The 17,779-nt window shown below is 32.1% G+C and overlaps 3 protein-coding genes and 1 non-coding gene across 4 annotated transcripts in view; 2 read left to right on the forward strand and 2 right to left on the reverse strand.

Moving 5' to 3' along the window:
- On the forward strand, nucleotides 1-9,084 carry LOC105829743. Its single transcript, XM_036287988.1, has 8 exons — nucleotides 1-503; nucleotides 591-727; nucleotides 1,098-1,123; nucleotides 5,335-5,453; nucleotides 5,768-6,030; nucleotides 6,411-6,515; nucleotides 6,584-6,746; nucleotides 6,852-9,084. The coding sequence occupies exons 1-8, from the start codon at nucleotides 35-37 to the stop codon at nucleotides 6,992-6,994; spliced, it is 1,425 nt and encodes a 474-aa protein (XP_036143881.1). The 5' UTR covers nucleotides 1-34; the 3' UTR covers nucleotides 6,995-9,084.
- Nucleotides 1,478-4,829, reverse strand: LOC105829742 (UPF0565 protein C2orf69 homolog). The gene is made up of 6 exons (XM_012668806.3): nucleotides 4,089-4,829; nucleotides 3,810-3,978; nucleotides 3,217-3,344; nucleotides 2,879-3,041; nucleotides 2,584-2,821; nucleotides 1,478-2,496 (listed from the first exon to the last, which is right to left on the reverse strand). Exons 2-6 carry the CDS (start codon nucleotides 3,933-3,935, stop codon nucleotides 2,294-2,296), a joined length of 858 nt encoding a protein of 285 aa, XP_012524260.1. The 5' UTR covers nucleotides 3,936-3,978; nucleotides 4,089-4,829; the 3' UTR covers nucleotides 1,478-2,293.
- Nucleotides 8,530-17,779, forward strand: part of LOC105829591 (V-type proton ATPase 116 kDa subunit a1) — a 25,880-nt gene continuing 16,630 nt past the window's right edge. The window contains exon 1 of the mRNA XM_028190845.2: nucleotides 8,530-8,664. The gene's annotated coding sequence lies outside the window, so the exon portion shown is untranslated. The remainder of the gene's footprint in view (nucleotides 8,665-17,779) is intronic.
- LOC114254480 lies at nucleotides 15,100-15,223 on the reverse strand. Its single transcript, XR_003625865.1, has one exon. It is a non-coding gene; the product is annotated as a U4atac minor spliceosomal RNA (small nuclear RNA).

The following is a 17,779-nucleotide window of genomic DNA, read 5'->3' on the forward strand; positions in this document are numbered from 1 at the left end:
CGCGCGACGGTAACGGTCAGCCGAGGTAGAAGACATGAAGACCGAGGTATCTTGGAAGCGGCGGTTTCTGCGAAAGAGGTTCAAATACATGCTGGTGTGCGTCTTCGTGGTCGCCGTGATATTCGTGCTCCATCAGCTGTTTTACCTGAAGGAGCTGAACCGGGACACCGTGGGCAAGCTAATCGCCGGCTCAGTGCGGGACACTCATCGCGTAGTTGTCGGCAAGCGGGTTGACAAGTGGCATCAGCCGTACCACTCGAAGCTCATACGTGACACGAACGGACGGACGGTGTCGTTGCGCGGGACTCGGGACCAGGACATCGCCAAGTATCTGCCCAACGTGAATGGAAAGTTCGTGTGTTTTGTCTCGAAGAAGGAGATTGATTTTGTGAGGCTCAACGATGATTATTGCGACTGTCCAGTGGATGGTAGCGACGAACCAGGTACTAATGCCTGCAATAATGGTTTCTTCAATTGTGAGAAGAGTACAAGAAAGTCAGCAGGTAATTATAGTTAAATCTTCTGATATGTAAAATTTGCAATTTATTAAAAGTTATGTGACTGAATCTGCAAGTTGTATAAATTTGCAGTGAAAATACCATCGTATAAGGTCAATGATGGACATTGTGATTGTTGTGATGGTTCTGACGAATGGACTGAAGCTGCAGTGTTATATAAACTCTCTGGTAAGTTTAATATGATTAAATTAGAAAAAATGTATGCATTAGTGACTTAAATGCTACTTTTTGGACACTTGTTGTATTCATTGTTTTGTGAAGCCATGTCTTCTGTTTCCTTAAAATATATGTGTTTTAAAAATGTAGAGATTCACATTTGCAAACCGCAAAGAGAGAGATGGAAAAATATTTAATTGTAAAATAAGGTTATAAGATTAACCAAATGTAAAGACACGGAATCAATTTGTCATCTAATATGTAAAATAATCTTAGTATTATATTTAAATAACTTAAATAACTTAATTTAAATAACTCTATTATTCATATTTATTATAGACTCAGGAGTAACTTTTCAAGGACCCAAATGCCCAAACAAGTGTTAGTGAAAAGAGTGAGCCATATCCATAAGCCATGATTCAGAAAGAATGTGCTTCTGGTATGAATTTATACATCCTAACAAAAATGGCAGTAACCAAATATAAATGAAAAATAAATGTTTGGAATATTCTTGTTATTTTAGATTTTCATAAATATATTTACTTATTTATACATAAAGTAAAGTTTGTAAAGTTAAAATGATCGCTCAATACGGAAAAAATTGATAATTAAGGTCTTTAAACAGTTAAGAAGTTATTAAACTTAATAAGTGCTGATGTTATCAGTTAAATTATCCAAATAAGAAAATATTTTTTCTTAGTTTTAACTAGTTACAACTAAGAAAAATATGCTATTTTTCTTTTTTAAAATGATTTATTAATATCTAGAAATAATTATGAAAGAATTATATAGAAAATTTGAGTAAGTAGATAACATAAGTTTTTTTTATTAACTAGTGTAATACATATATTTATGAAAAATACCTCAAGGAATAACGTAATGTATATCCAAAGATAGTATATTTACAGCTATATTATTTGTTCCTAATTGTATTAAGCTCCCTCTCTTTCATATACATACATACATATATATATTGTGTGTGTATGTGTATAGTTTTTTGTGCGCGTACTTTCTGTTTTATAATTATGAAGATTGATGTTGCTGGTAATTATAAAAATAGGAGAAAAAATATACGAAACGAGATTTGTATAGAAAAAAAATAGGAATCACAACTTTATTATATTTCTTCAGATTGTTAAATAAAATAAACATAGTTTTTATTAGTATTACTAGTAATTATTTATAAAGATATTATATATATCACATGGTAACAAAACAATATCGTCAAAAAATGTGCATAATAATACTATATGTAAACATTACTAGTTTACATTTAACAATTTTTTGTTATGACTAGATTTACTATATTATTATATATTATTATATATGAACAGTAATATATAACATTGTACCTTCATATCTATTATAATCATATTTATAATAGTATATATACATTGTGAAAATATTCTATAAAATAGAGTCTATTAAACTTTTCCTATAAATTGTGAAATACTTTGCAATACAGAAATCACAGTCGACAAGATTATAATTTTCATATAGTTTTACATTTAATTTTGATTCTGAAGTCAAGTTGTAATTTATTGTTGTCAATTTTACGATTCAACAAAACAAACACTCAATACACTTATATAGTATGAATTTAAAGATGTAGAATAGTTTTATTGTACGTCATTTCTAATGACTGTAAGAACATTGAAATGTGATGAGAGACATCGTGCTTGGTCAGCAAAATGTAAAGTTCGTTCTACAGGTACTCCCATCTTTTGTAAGGTAACAGTGAAGCTGTTTTCTTCCATCTGAATATGAGGCCGATACTGGTCTTGCACTTGATATGGCGTAACGTGTATATGAGCATGTATTCCTAAAGAAAATATTTAATCATGTTACATACAAAATATTATTTTGAAAGATAGTTACCCCGAGACATCATTTTTCTAGATTATTTTACCTAATTTAGCAAAGGAATGAAGTACAGTCTGATCAGTAATCCATGTATCTTTGGGACCATTGTGTCCACCATCTAGCCACCACATATCTTTAATGAGTTTAATAAAATTATTCATGTGAGGATCCTCATTCGGGTTCTCATCATAATAATGAAACTCGTGAAGAAATTGATTTAAAACCGCACATCCCTTACTGAAGCCCATTAGACTCAAATTTGTACTTTCAATTGTATCAATATCCTAAAAAAATATTACATTAGAAATATTTTTTAATAAGTTTATTTCTGTGTTGCATACTTTTTCCAGTTTTAATTCTTTAAGATATTCCAAGCAACACACAAGGAGCTCTCTTAAATTCTTTAAAGCATAATGCATTGGAGAAAATGTTGGAGTGCCGTATTCATTTCCTAATACAAAATTGTCGAAGCAATTGAATACTGCATTTTTAGTTATTGCCACTCTGAAACAAATACAAAATTGTCGTATCAATAATTCAATATAAAACATGACAGTCAAGAGTTATATAAAATATTTTAATTTTTATTATACTTGATAATATACAATACAAAAAATTATATATCACTCAAATTAAAGATATTAAACATTTTTCTATATGTAATGTTATAATATTTTACTTGAATGGACGAACAGCAAATATATGATGTCTAGGGAACTGTTCAGAAAGTATAGCCACTGTATTTTCTAAACTCCATTTCATATATTTCTTGCTATTTGAATGCCTCTCCATTCTTTCTTCAATGTCCTGTAATAAACTTTTCTTTAATAATTTTGTGTATAATACAAATATATCACATTGTTATAAATTCAATATGAAGGTAACACCAGTAAAAATCATTAAGAATAAGACACAGATTAGTATTCTATTTTAAAATATAATGTCAATACAAATTACTCAATGCACTTCTTTTCTTTGAAAATATAAGAGCATTATAATTAGTTATAACATTTATATAAGTTCTTTTTAAATTAAACCATAATGCACAAGTACTTTCTAGAGATGTTAGAGCTTGTGTTAGAGTAAATGTGTGTTATTAAAGAATTATTATTTCATACTTATAAAAGTAATGGAAATTATGGATATAATGTAATATGAAATTAATATGTAATATAATCAATGCAGAAGTGATTCAATACGAGTAGAGAAGATACCAAAACATAATGTATGTACAAAGAATTAATTATTCGTTGCGATCAATTCTGTACATACTTGAACATCACCACCAAAAAATATAAGAAAATCGCGCGTTGAAAATTTTGGCTGCCTATAAACCACATCGTTATATCGGCCCAGAACGCCCACTAAGTATCTCCATATCCAAGTTTTCGAATCCATTACTGCAAGAGGAAACCAGAAAGGGGCCGATGTTTTCGTAAAGCTGAAAACGTAGCGTTTATTTATTAACATAATAATCGGATCAAACTATGGATTGCGAAAGTGTCGTAATAAGTGATAATCGCGTCAACAATTGCACAAAATTTTGCTTACAAATCGTAACTGCGGAGCTACGAAGTTTTCTTCTTCCTTTCTATATTGATTTCCGATTTTAATGTAGATACTAATCGTATCGCGGTTTAAGCTGCGAGATTTTTTAAGATTCCAATATTAGTGAATATTCAAGTGCCTTCTATTACTAACTTTGTCACTTGCTCTTAGTTATAACTTATACAGTACACAAGCTATGCGATCTGTTTGTTTTGGTTGTGCTTCCTGTACTTTATGTAATTTTGAAGTGCAGATGAGGCAAGCTGTAGCGTCTGCGCCTGTAGCAACATATCACGGTATACTGGTGTAGTGGTGTAGATGTATATCGACCTTTCATTTCATAGCTGTCGCGTATCACGTATTGCACACATGCGCATTTTGCGCGGTTCACGAATTGCAAAATATATATATGATATATATCTCGCTGTGCCTATCGTATTTGATATAAGCTGCAAATAGCAATGTAGTTGAATGCAGTAATGTTATAACATGTCTGAGATGGGTTCGATACGGCGCGCCACTCGAAACTCTCGAAAGTATAATCGCGCGATACATCAGCTGACTTCAGGACGGTGGGACTTCGCGATGGGTGCGATTATGACCGCGGAGATGTTAGCCGCGATCCCTGCGCAATTTCCAAGACGGCAGCGTTGTGCGATGGTCAGTCTAAAAACGAGATCAGCTTTCAATAGGTCTTATGGATTGACGGTCTTGCGCAATTGCGAAATACCACCCACGACAGCGGTAAGTAAGCAAATGAGATAAGCGGAACAGGATTTCCGCCGTCGATCCGATATCGCGCCACCACGTGTAACGAGTAATATTCGTGAACATACGGTTTAAGTATTAATAATGAGATATGAAGTCGGTCACGTATCGTCCGCGGCGCGCGGTGCACGAGGTATGCCATGAGTACGCGTTCGAATGCGAGGCGACATTCCTTCAACGAGTCTCGTGGCAAGTAGACTCTATTATCCCCTAAAGATTCAAGGATGAACGGAGCGAACAGATTCATCCTTTCTTTCTTCTTTTCTGCGCGATTCTTTTGACGATTCCTCTCGCGGAACGTGATACAGTTGTCGGAACAGTACGCCGAGAAAACCGGCGCCGCGTTACGTAAAGTCACGCCACCGGATTTCCTGTGTTTTAACCTTCATCCTCGTGCCGACGCACGACGACGCTTTTCAGTGATGGGACACGTCGCGTCGGATCGCACGATGCAACAAGAGCCGGTGCCCGGTCGCCACGGGACCACGTGGAAGCCTCTCGACGTGTTTCAGGATGGCGCGTGTTCCGAGTACGCCGTGCTCGTGTTGAATTGTCCCATATACTGGAGCCACGACGTGTTACTCCAATTCTGGCGGAAAGGTTGTACTCCAATTGAAGATGCACAGGATGACTGTCTCAATTGGTTGTCGCTTTTTTTAGTTGCATAATATTAATTGCCCTATATTGTCACATTAGACTTAGAAAGTATGATTTTGTATTAAAAATTTTTTTACTATTTTATATAAACATAAGTAAATTTATTATTTACGTTTTTAAAACCTGCAAAGTAAATGTATTAACATTATGTATTGAAAGCGGCAGTAATTGGAACGTCTCAATGTTTTGCAATAAAAAAATAGCAAGCGTGTTTAATAATTTGCATTGCTAATTCATGTGTCTCTTTTTGTAAGCAGCTCGAATCACTGTCACTGTGGATGGTGGAACACAAAGATGGCTCAAGTATTTGGAGAAGCAGGGAATAGACACGTTCAATGACGAGCACAAGCGGTATGTGCCAGATCTTATCACGGGAGACATGGACAGCTGTCCACCATCCATAATCGAGAAGTTAGGACGGGTAGGATCCACGGTTGTCGAGACCCCTGATCAGAATCACACGGATTATACCAAAGCTTTGCTGCAAGTTGCGCATTACGCCAGGACACACAAAATAAATGTAATTTTTTAGATTTTTAAAGAGGTTCTCTAGTCTTGTTACATAAGAACTTTGATCAAATTTTGAGGATAAATTTATGATGAAGAAAGTATGATCGAAAAATCAAAATGCTTTAATCCATTTATATAGAATATTATTTAAAGTGAAACTTACTTATTTTAAAGTAAGAGTATGAAATGTTCATGAGTTATACAATTCTCAAAACATTTTTATGTAACATCACTTTTACTACTTAAATTTCATTATTGTTTGAAGACAGCAATGTCTTTCTGAAAAGATGTATAAAGGAAAAGTCATACGATTTCCCTTTTTTAAATTGGAGAACTTTAATTGTTACCTTTGCATAATCGATGTTGTATATGAAACAATATTTTTGACAGTTAGGTGAAATATACGTACTTGCAGAAACATCGGGCAGATTCGACCATATTATTGGCAATATCAATACCTTGTACAAAAGTGACAAACTTGTGGGAAATATACAGGTGGAGTTTTTATTATGATAGACTAGTAATTATGTCTTTACGTATTCTGATAAAGATTATTTTTACAGGTGATACAAGTTGCAAGTAACTCACTGACGTGGCTATTAAAACCTGGATTGCACAGTATACATATACCGGACAGTCTGGTGCAGCAGAAATCTTGGTGTGGTCTACTACCATTTGGTTGTCCCGTTAATTGTATATCAACGACAGGCTTGAAGTGGAATTTAAGTATGTTTTATATTTTTTGTTAATTTTGAATTGAAGTCGATAAGTCGCTATTTTATCGCGATATTTAAAATATTTTTATGATCTTGTTTTTTTTTAATACTGTAGATAATACAACTACGCAGTTTGGTGGTTTGATAAGTACTTCAAATACATATGAAGATTGTGAAGTGACTGTAAATACAGATACGACTGTAGTTTGGACTATGGGTATAGAGTCTCTTAGAGAGAATATAAATGATGAAGCATAACATTATACTACTAGATAATAGATGATAATACGTATTAATTATGCAAATTATCAGACATGGTTTTGGTCAAACGTGCTAAATATTAGCTCTGTCTAAGGTATTTGAGATATTTTTTATTTTAATAGCTAGTAAATTAGATCTGTGCATGAAAGATGCTTTAAAATTTGGTTTTCAGGTTAAAATTCAATTTCAATTTTTTAATTATTTTCTTAAGTTTCAATTGTTTAGTTTTAAAGTTTTAATTGTTTTGAATTGATACTATTGTAGTATCTTTATCTATTATAATAATGTGTGATAATAATAGAGTGAATTATTTTTACTTACTGTACGAGTCTTGTCAAAAAATAGAGTAGTACAAAACTACATTTAGTATAAAAAAATTTTAACGTTTGTTATACAAGATTACATGGGATTATTTAATATTCCATGGACTTTTTTTAAATATTAGTTGTATTTCTTTTATGTTTTCCAAACAAATGTTATCAGATTGATTGATGCTGCTGCTAACGGTATCATCAGGCATTAATTTTTTTAATATTAATACAACATGTGTATTAGTCATAAAGTTGCTGCAATAATAACCTTGCAGTAGCTATATTGTTATGTACTTATGCGCATTCCGCTATTAGTTAAAGAGCACAAAACGTTATTTATAATGTTGAGTTCCTATTTCGGTTGTGTGTATGAAACTAAAGCCATGATAAAATCATGACATTTTAATACATATTGTATAGATGTACAACATTATTGATCCTTAACCATAATCTCTTAAATTTTTATAACTTTTAATTTTTTAATCAATCTTTTATAAACCGAGATAGAATGAGAATCAAATTTGCGGTTTGTTGTCTATGAGTTCATTGCTAATACAGAATGGAGCTTACACAGAATTACGCGACATAAAAAATAACTATTATAATAATGTATAATTTTAAAATTTAAATTGAAGTATTTTTGTATATAATAATTCGATTTAAAAAAATGTTGGTTTTTATTTATGCATTCATATTTTTGGAATGTATATCAAATTTTTTGATCTCTAATCTATTCGCTGCTGATTAATCTCCTGGTGAAATACAATATTTTTTTAGACAATACAAAAGTTAAAGAGATATTGTAAATACATAAAGATCCTATTCTTTAAATATCTTAGAATTTTGTGTTGTCTAGATTACGAAATATTTCTTATGTTCCACATGATATTATACTATTTTAATGCTCGTGCATAGTTAGCACATGATGTAAGAATATGTTTCATTAAAATCTTCCGAATGTTTTCAGGCATCATATAACATATTTATCGCAGGTATTTACTTGGCACAGCAAGAGCATCGAGTCGAAATAGTATCCCCCCCCCCGGTATTGCTTTATAGCTGCCCGCACTCTCGCGTCTATAATACTGTATGTACTTGTATACAGTAGGTCGCTACCGCCGCTATCGGGGCTAGAATCAGAGCGTGTCTTCGACGATCAGCTGTCGCGAATGTTTACATTCGTCGGCCGAGTGCCGGGCTCGTGGTGGGGTTGCGGCCACCGTCCAGTTTCTTTCGGCCTGTCGCGTTGCGCGGTTCACGTAATCCGACGAGTGCTTTTATCGTGCCTTATCGCCGCGCTGTCGCGCGATATCGAATAAATGCCAGCGCGCATCTTTCTGTGCTTTTCAGAATCGGGTAAGCTTGCGACCCGCCTTGCGACGCGACTTCGAGTCGCAGCGGGTATACAGCGGAGAGGACACGTGGCAAAATACCTTATGAAAATATTTGTTCAACGAATATTATACAGCGAGTTAAAGTATTGTAAATTAATATCTAAGCTAATACGCTGGTTAAAATGGATACATTTATAGTAACGCGATTTGACGATGATTTTCATGACGTTTTGATAATATTAAGTTTATATTGAAGTTTATGTTTAGGTATATTGTTATGCTGATCTAATGTTTTTGTTATTATATCGTTTGATAATCTTTGTATATTTGTAACTTTGTATACGTGTGTTTGTCCTTACACGAGTTTGCTCCGAGGAATATGAACGATCGGGTGTAACGCACAATAATCCTAATGTTTAAATAAAGAGATTGTTGTCGCAAATGGCAGTTGACATTGTTAAATTGTATCGTTATTGAAAGTTAAAATACATTAATCGATACGGATTTCCATGTTTTGTGTAGAAAAAATCCAGTGAATCACGAATTGAGAAGAAAGATATATTCTATGTATAAGACGACATTTTGGAGCAACTCGGATCTATTTTTATTGCTCGTCTTCACTTAATGTTGACAGCTGTGGCACATTTCCGAATGTTCTTGCATCTATAATCTTGCAACTCAAAATACGTTGTTTTCTTTATTTTATAAATTTATGTGAACGTTACGAACGATTTTTCAAGCTGCGAGTGCTTACATTACGAATTCGTTCACATTCGCGTATTTAATCGTACATTTATCCATTGCGATTAAAATAATGCTGTACAATAACAACAACAATATTTGTACAATCTTCCAAAAGAATTGACATTTTTTGCATGAATGCAAGGTAACAAGCGGCCGAGATAAAAACAACCGAGTGATGGAAATCCGAGTTGGTGATTGTGAGATAGTGGATATGTGAGCTTCTCTCACCTTATATGCTTTCAAACTTCAAACAATCGGTTACTTTATTAACCGTTTAGATTTTCATTCTCGTGAGACGCGGAGCGCGCTTTTCGACGGAATCCAAGAGCCTGGCTAGACGCATCTCGGACGCGGACAAATAATTGAGCTTGGCTCTGGGTACCGCGGCAGCGAGCCACCGAAATGGTGTCAGACACCGTATGTAAATAACCTTATGAACGTAAGAATAGATGTACGAGACGAATCGGGGTTTATGTATTTCTTGTGCCGGAGAAAATCACAGCGGTCACGCGATGGAATTTCGATTTCAAGTGCGTCGCGACAGCAAGTTTCGACTCGTCATGCTTACTTTTTGGCGTAGGCGCTTTATGATCTTTAAATAATAATGCGATTATTCTTTTTTTTTAAATAAAAATGATATTGAGTTTAAATGAAAGTTCAGTCTGAAATTTCGGTTTATATGCCATAAAGCTTGCCTAGCTGTAAACGTAAACTGTTGTACGCCACCGTGCGAGGGCTTGCCGGTGAATCATGCGCAAACACGGGTCTTAACTTGTGCAACGTACAGCAGCCCCCGTCGCCGATCTTATTTTCGCATTCAGCTGCGATGGCGGTTAATCTTTATACGCTTGTCTACGGATTTCGTCTGACTTCGCATGAGCCAAGTCAAATAATTGGCGTGACGCCTTTGATTACTCAGAGGCGCGTCTAATCAAGCTTTGGAACGAAAGCCTCGGGTTTAGGGCTCATAATGCGGGAAAATTCAAACTTGGCAGTTTTCCAGCGGTCAATATCATATTTTCATCAGATCATAAATGACGTTGATTTGCTTACCGTTTATTCTTGTGTGTCTGACGTTAAACTTGGTAGGCTGAGCTTCGCGTTTCACGACTTTCACGTCGCTGTCTGAAGTATGACATATTAAAGGATTTAGAATGACAACAGTTGTTCTTATCGAAACATTACAGTGGAAATCTCGTGTTTTCTTTTAATTCTATGATTTAATAAATTTTCAGAGGAAGAAAACAGATTTTATTTATTAATTTTTATTTTTAACAATATTTGTAATAATAATGAAACGATAATAATACAGTTTGATAATGTCAACTACAAAAATGATTTGCGATAATAATTTCTTATTGAAACGTTGATATAGTTGGATATAATGCGTTGTAAGTACAGTCTGCCTAATAAGAACATGACCTGGTATATAACTTTGTCTGGAAAACGTCAGATGGAAAATACCGGTGGGACAAATAGTGGAACTCTTTCTATAATGCGTTTCTATAATGCGTTTAAAATAAAATATACATTTTGTTTACCTTTTATGAAAAAAAAGACATTCAATAAATGTCGCAAAATATTTTTAAAACACTTTATTATAATAAATGGTTTTAAAGTTATATCGGTCATGCTATTATTAAACAGACTGTATCTTATCTTCTCGAAATATCAGCTTCGAGGAATAATTGCTCACGGCTGTTACTTGTGGAGAACACCCGTATTTTTCATCACAGATGGTCCGAGAAGCGGGATGACTCCGTGTACCGAATACATACGTAAAAAGCTGCATATATCTTTGTATAAATAGCATCGGGGTAGACGAGGGGGATCGGCAAACAACGAGCTCATTTTAAGGCCGGTTGACGAAATATCGCGCAAATAATACAAATAACACGGTGGCATTATACCTGGGAATGCGTATCTGCACGTGGAGTTTATCCGCGAGATTGTTGCCGTGTAATGGCGGCCGTTGAAAAACTCTTTCATCTTCGCTATGACTGCAGTGCCAAGCCATGTCGCTTTTATGCACGAGTCCGGATATAAATAAAGTGGCCGGTATCGATTTTCTGCGTGTCGAAGGGTGACAGAAGGGTCGCAGAAATTGTGATCAATATTGATTACATAGTCAATCGCCTTGGCACACACGCCATTACTTATCACTATCAGTTAACGAGCATCGATTACGATAATCGAAATTACAATTTGCCCGAAATTGTATAGGGTATCTCGCGGAGAAGGAAAAGATGGATAATTTGGAATCTAATATAAATTTGGAATTGAATTTCTTTTTAAAAAAAGTTTGAGAATAATGTTCTTAGTCCGATAAATTCTCGGAAATTTTAGAGAAAAAAAGACTTTTTCCAGTTTTATTGGTCGTATTTCTTGTTCTTTTAATCTTTTAAGATAATACCACTTTTATTGTTCTTTGTTTTAATCGTTTTCTGTCAATGCTTTTAAGACTTCTTTCATGTTTATAAGAGCTCTAATAAGTAATTCATGCACAAAGTCTGCTGTCATCATTATTACAGTATATATATTTCCATATTTTTCAAAAAAAGGAAAAAGAAAAACTGTTTTTTCTTTAGTTTCATTTTTCTAAAAAATTAAGAACGCTTTGTTATTTATAATCGTTTTGTCGATATTTTTTTCGAAAAAAAGGAAAGAGACCTAGCTTTTTTCTCAATTATTATTTTGAAAAATTAAGAACACATTAATTCTCAATATTAAATACATTTGTAATTACACATGGAAATCCTAAATTACATATGTAAATCCACTAAAGACTATATGAAATTAAGAATGAAGATGTTATCAATATTTAGGGAGTTTAATTCCAGAAAAACTCCCGATTTCCAATTGTTCATAACTCAAGCACTATTGGTTCGCTGATATTTTTGTCGTGGAGAGACGACTCCAAATTGATCAAAGAATCTGTGGATTAAAGCTCTCTCTGTCCCTCCGACAGGTCTGAGACACCCCGCATTACGCAGTTTTCTGCACGTCTGTGAGGTGAGGTAATCGAGCGATCCATAGACCGTCTCGTATATATACAGTATACATAATTCTGTCAGTCGAGAGTTAAAGTTCGATGCCCCTGTCGGCGGTTCGTACCCTACCTAGTTTAGCTTTTGCTTCATCCTTCTTTGCTGCAGTTTATTCCTCTCGAGACATGTGCTCTAATATAATTATTATTGACGAAAGATTCAGAGGTAAAATTTATCTCTACTATCTTTTATATTTTTACTTTTAGTACTTTTTTCTGCAGAACGACTTAACTAATATCTTTGGAGGTGAAAAGAAAGAAGTAATGTATCTAAATTTGTACATTATAGTTTTATTGCAATCAAAATTAAATATATTATTAGGACTTTCAATGCTAGGAAATATTCATGATTAAATATAGAGTTTGCTGTATAAAATCTGTGAATTATAGATTACAATTGACAATTTACCAAACAGCTTTTAACAATATTTCTTTAAACTTAAGAGTTTTTTAAGTCACTGCATACGAATTTGATTCAGATTTGGAATTGAAAATTAACAAATTCAAAATAGATTTAATGTAGCAGATGATATGTTTAAAATTAAAAAAATACATAATAGGACATAAAGTAAAAACACGAATGCATAGTAAACAGACGAATAAATGCTTCTTGTCATTTTTTAATGACTCTTCTGTCATTGTTACATTGGTCAGTTCTGTTCATAAAATAACGATATTTATTTATGGTGAAATAACTTGTTGAAGAACTGTTGCTTGTTTTATCTCAAGGTTGGTGCTTCGAAGAAGTCGTTGGGAGATTCTTATGTATGCGTGCGCTCGTGCATTTTGCAGCTGAGCGATTATATACATGGTAAACGTAAGGTTTATTTAAAATTGTGAATTGCTTGGCACACGCTATCGTGAAGCACGCATAATAATTCTGTCTAAATTGAGATCCGCATAATTTTCCTTCAGATCATAAAACGCGCCGTTTACAATCAACTCCTTCTGCTAACGCTGTCTGAATAGAAACGGAATTATTTAAGTAATTTAAATTGATGCAAGGTTTCTTAGTTTCTAATTAGTGATTATCTAGTATCTAGTTAGTGCTATCTTAGTTTCTTAATTTTGTGCTTCAACAGGGATTTAATTTGATAATAGTTTAATTTCAGACCACTAAGGCTCATTTTTACCAATGTAGATTAACTTTAATCTCGGTTTAATTTATTTTTTATCTTATTCTAGTTCTAAAAATTAGAAAAAAGAAATAATATGTTAAACCGAGATTAAAGTTAATTTACGTTGGTAGGAATAGACCTAAAATATTTTTTTTAACGAAATTTGAGGGATGGGACATTGTCCCTATACGTAAAGAAAATATATTTTTAATAGTTGATTGATTATTTAAGAACCGTCTTAGCTTCAATGTTTTTGTTCAGAAAGATCACGCTCATATTTAGCTACGGCAAATTCGAAGTATTTGTTTTTTCATGTTTTTCACATATGACTTACAGAATGCCACGAAAGAAAGACGCTGTAGTCTTTCTCATGGTTTCGCCGGGCAGATGGTCTGCGATGCTTATTAGGGTCACTCAGTGACTGATTGGTGTCCAAGGTTTCTGGTTAGAAATTTTAAACGTGTACTCGGTCTTTCGCCAATCGCTACGTGGTTACTTAATTTGGTACGCGACTGAGATTGATATGCGGCGAGTGATGTATTCGCGTGCGAAAGACCGTGGTTATCCGGTGGATAACTAAGCAGTTTTTCTGAAAAAAGATCTGACCGACGATAAACCATTGTTTGTGCAGTCGAACTAAAAAAGCGGCGATAAAAAAATTAATTACTTTACGACCGCGTAAATTTTGCGTGAAAAAATTCTACGGCGTTTCATTTATAGTCACGCAATTGGTTTTATTCTAAAATTGTTGCAAATATTGTTTTAGTTGTAGATATTCTTTGAATATCTATATATATAAATAGATATTTTTTTAAAAATTATATTTTTCGGTCTTTGTAAACATTAAAAATTTTTTTTTGTCAAAAATTATACGTTAAGAGATTTTCTTGTCATATATAAGTGACTTTATTAACTATCATTCGATGCTTAATTCAAGCATAAAGATACCATTATGTGTTTTATTGAGCCGTGTGCGTACTCATACTGACATTGTAAAAGCTGCAAACAAATGAACTAGTTTATAATGGCCCGCATTCAAATATGTATTATTCTTACAGTAATGCTGCTTTTTCCATCTATTATGCAATGCATATAGAATACTATTACGTAGTGCCAATATCAATTTGTTGAAACCATGAAACGTTTGACCTTTAGTTATTATTAACTATGCATTTATGGACCGCAGTTTATGTCAATTGATTTATGTCAATTATGATGGACGATACTGTATATGAAATTTATCTTAATAATGTTTAGTTTTTATACGTTGCTAAAAATTTTAATTATTAATTTGTCATGTTTTTGTGCTTTATATCGTTAAGGTAAATAAAAAAATTTTTAACAAAAGCTTTGGATAAAATATGTTTAAGCAAAACGTTATAAAGCGCTCAAATTAATATAACGGTAATAAGATAATAAAATATAACAATTGTTAATATTCAATTAATGCGATAAAAATAAAAATTAATCCAATTAAATAAATACATGATATGTTTGTAATACACTCAAATACACTCTACTTAAGAAAGCCTCTTCTAAAGTAAAGAGGCCTCTCAAAAATTGCATCTCGTAAAAATAAAATACGGATGCGGGTAAAACTTATTTCGGGTTTCAGCATCAGTACTCTCACTAAACGATCATTGAGCACTATGCTCCCCAAAGACAAGGACAAACCTTGTTACTTCCTTTTGGCTTTATATACGCCAAATGCGATATTTTGTTCGTGAGAAAACAATCCGTTTCTTGGTATTGCCATCTTTCGGCAGATTCGATAACTAGGAACTTACGAGACATATATAGGGTGGACTTAAAATATTCATTACTTATTATATATGGTGCGATAAAAATTCCAGAACGATTAAGTATCTCGAAAACAAAGCATTGTCTAAAAAAAATGTTTTAAACAAAAGTTGTAGGAGGACATATAATATTAAAATTAGTTTTTGATAAAACTTGATTTTTAAACCTCATATTGAGGTTATTCCTACTCTTTCTAAATTTCTTAGAGTGAAAATACTGCTACTCCAATTTTTCGAGTGATTTTTCACTCTTTAAGAGTGAAAAAAAATTGGAGTGGCAATATTTTCACTCTTAAAGAGTGAAAAATCACTCGAAAAATTGGAGTGGCAGTATTTTCACTCTAAGAAATTTAGAGAATATGTTTTTTAAAGAAATTATATAATTTTTTTACACAATATGATTCCTTTGATTATTCTTTATACAAAAGTGTTAAGATAAAATTGCCGATAACTTATGAAATATTTTATGCTTTATGCTGGTATATATATTTTGAGTATATAAAGTATAAAATACTTCATAAACTTTAAGCTTTTTTCACAATTGTGCCTTATTACTTTTATGTGCACAATGATCGGAGGACTCATATCATGTAAAATAATATAATTTTATTTTAAAAAATGACGATTATTTCCATATAACCTTAAAAAATTGAGTTCCTTAAAAATTAATTTTTAATAATTATTATGTTCCTTTTCAGACTTATAACTTTTATTTAAAATTTTTTTTTGTTAATACTTTATTTTTGAATTGTCTGATTTATTCAGAATTTTGGCCACGTTTACTGCATATCTTGCAAACAAATAATGAAAAATATGTAATAATATGAATAAATATAAGATCTATAATGATAAAAAAATAGTTACATGGAAATCGATATTTTTCTTTTTTAAATATACAATTTAAAAAAATTAATCCAATTATCAATTCAAGATTAAAGTGATCTAGAAATCTAATTCTTCGGAAAATTTTCCACTCGTCAAAATCACGAGAGGTCATCTCTCTCTTTCTCTCTCTCTCTCTCTCTCTCTCGTTTACACTACAAGATATGCAAACCTTCCTATTTTTTTTAATAGCTGGAATCTATAATTATTATTTATGCAATTGTATAAGTGTATATATACGTACGCATCAAATTCAATATTTTTGTATCATTACAGAAAATCATGACAGTCGGAATGTATGTAACTATTGTTCGAAATCCGTATTTATTCAAAGTAATAGTTGAGTGGAGCTTTAATCGTCAGGCACTAATTTAGATGTTGTAGATAATATGGCTGTCCTAATTGAAGACCCATATAGGATGCGATGCAATGAGACTCGGCATTAGTAATATATTTTTAATTTAGCACCATTACTGATTTGATGACATGAGTATCATGAGAAAAAAATTTATTCGAAATACGGTTTCTATTGTACCCTCATCGAAACATTCATCTGATAGCTTCATGTCTTGTTTTACAAACTTTTTTATATTTTTAGAACTTTTCTTAAAAGTATTATTTTTTATGTTGACATACACTGGAATAACGCTTATAAGAACATTATTATAATTTATATAATTTATAATAGATTTTAAAAAAGATTTAAAAAAAGAATTCTTAATCGAGTAATTAAGTGGCGTATATTCATTTATGCAATTTCTAAAATAAAATTGACAAATAATTTTTTTATATAGAGAAAACTTGTAAATACTCCTAAAGTGGTTTTATCTATTTCTCAAAAACTGTATTTTCAAAGTTTTATTTTAATTTTTGTTTAAGAATTATATTATGTTGTTATATTGTTATAATTATGTTATATTGTTTAAGAATTATATCCAAATACAATGTATTAGTATTGATCCTCTATTAACATATCTTCTATATTAATGATTATAACCGAAATTGATGAATTATCGTTGTATTGGACGAACTATCGTGCAAGATAAGATTATATATATCTATATAGTTTTTATAATTATTAAATATTTTGTATTACGTATGATATATGGTTGGCATGAGGTGATTGATCATTTCCGTTGCATTATCAGAGATAACAAATAGTCACGCGCAATCTATTGACAGTCAACATTCTTTTCTCAAGAAAGAATTGTTAATCTTATAATTTTATAATTCGTAAATAATCTACGTTTTAATACTTTGTACATACGTTGTTTTTATGTATATTTTTTGTACGTCTGAATTATTTACGTTAATTTTCTAATTACAAGTAAACAAAATTCTCTTCAGTGACTTTTGCATATATTTTAACATATTTAAAATATATTTATGGTTGATAATTAAGAAAAGTATACGAAAATAGATTGATGCAGAAGTAACGGAAATTTTTGATATTTTTGAAATGGTTATAGTGAAAATATGTTTAATATTTATTAAATTATAAAAAAGTATATATATATATATATATATATATATATATATATATATATA

The sequence above is a fragment of the Monomorium pharaonis genome, chromosome 6 (genome assembly GCF_013373865.1).
Source record: "Monomorium pharaonis isolate MP-MQ-018 chromosome 6, ASM1337386v2, whole genome shotgun sequence".
NCBI classification, from domain to species: Eukaryota; Metazoa; Arthropoda; class Insecta; order Hymenoptera; family Formicidae; genus Monomorium; species Monomorium pharaonis.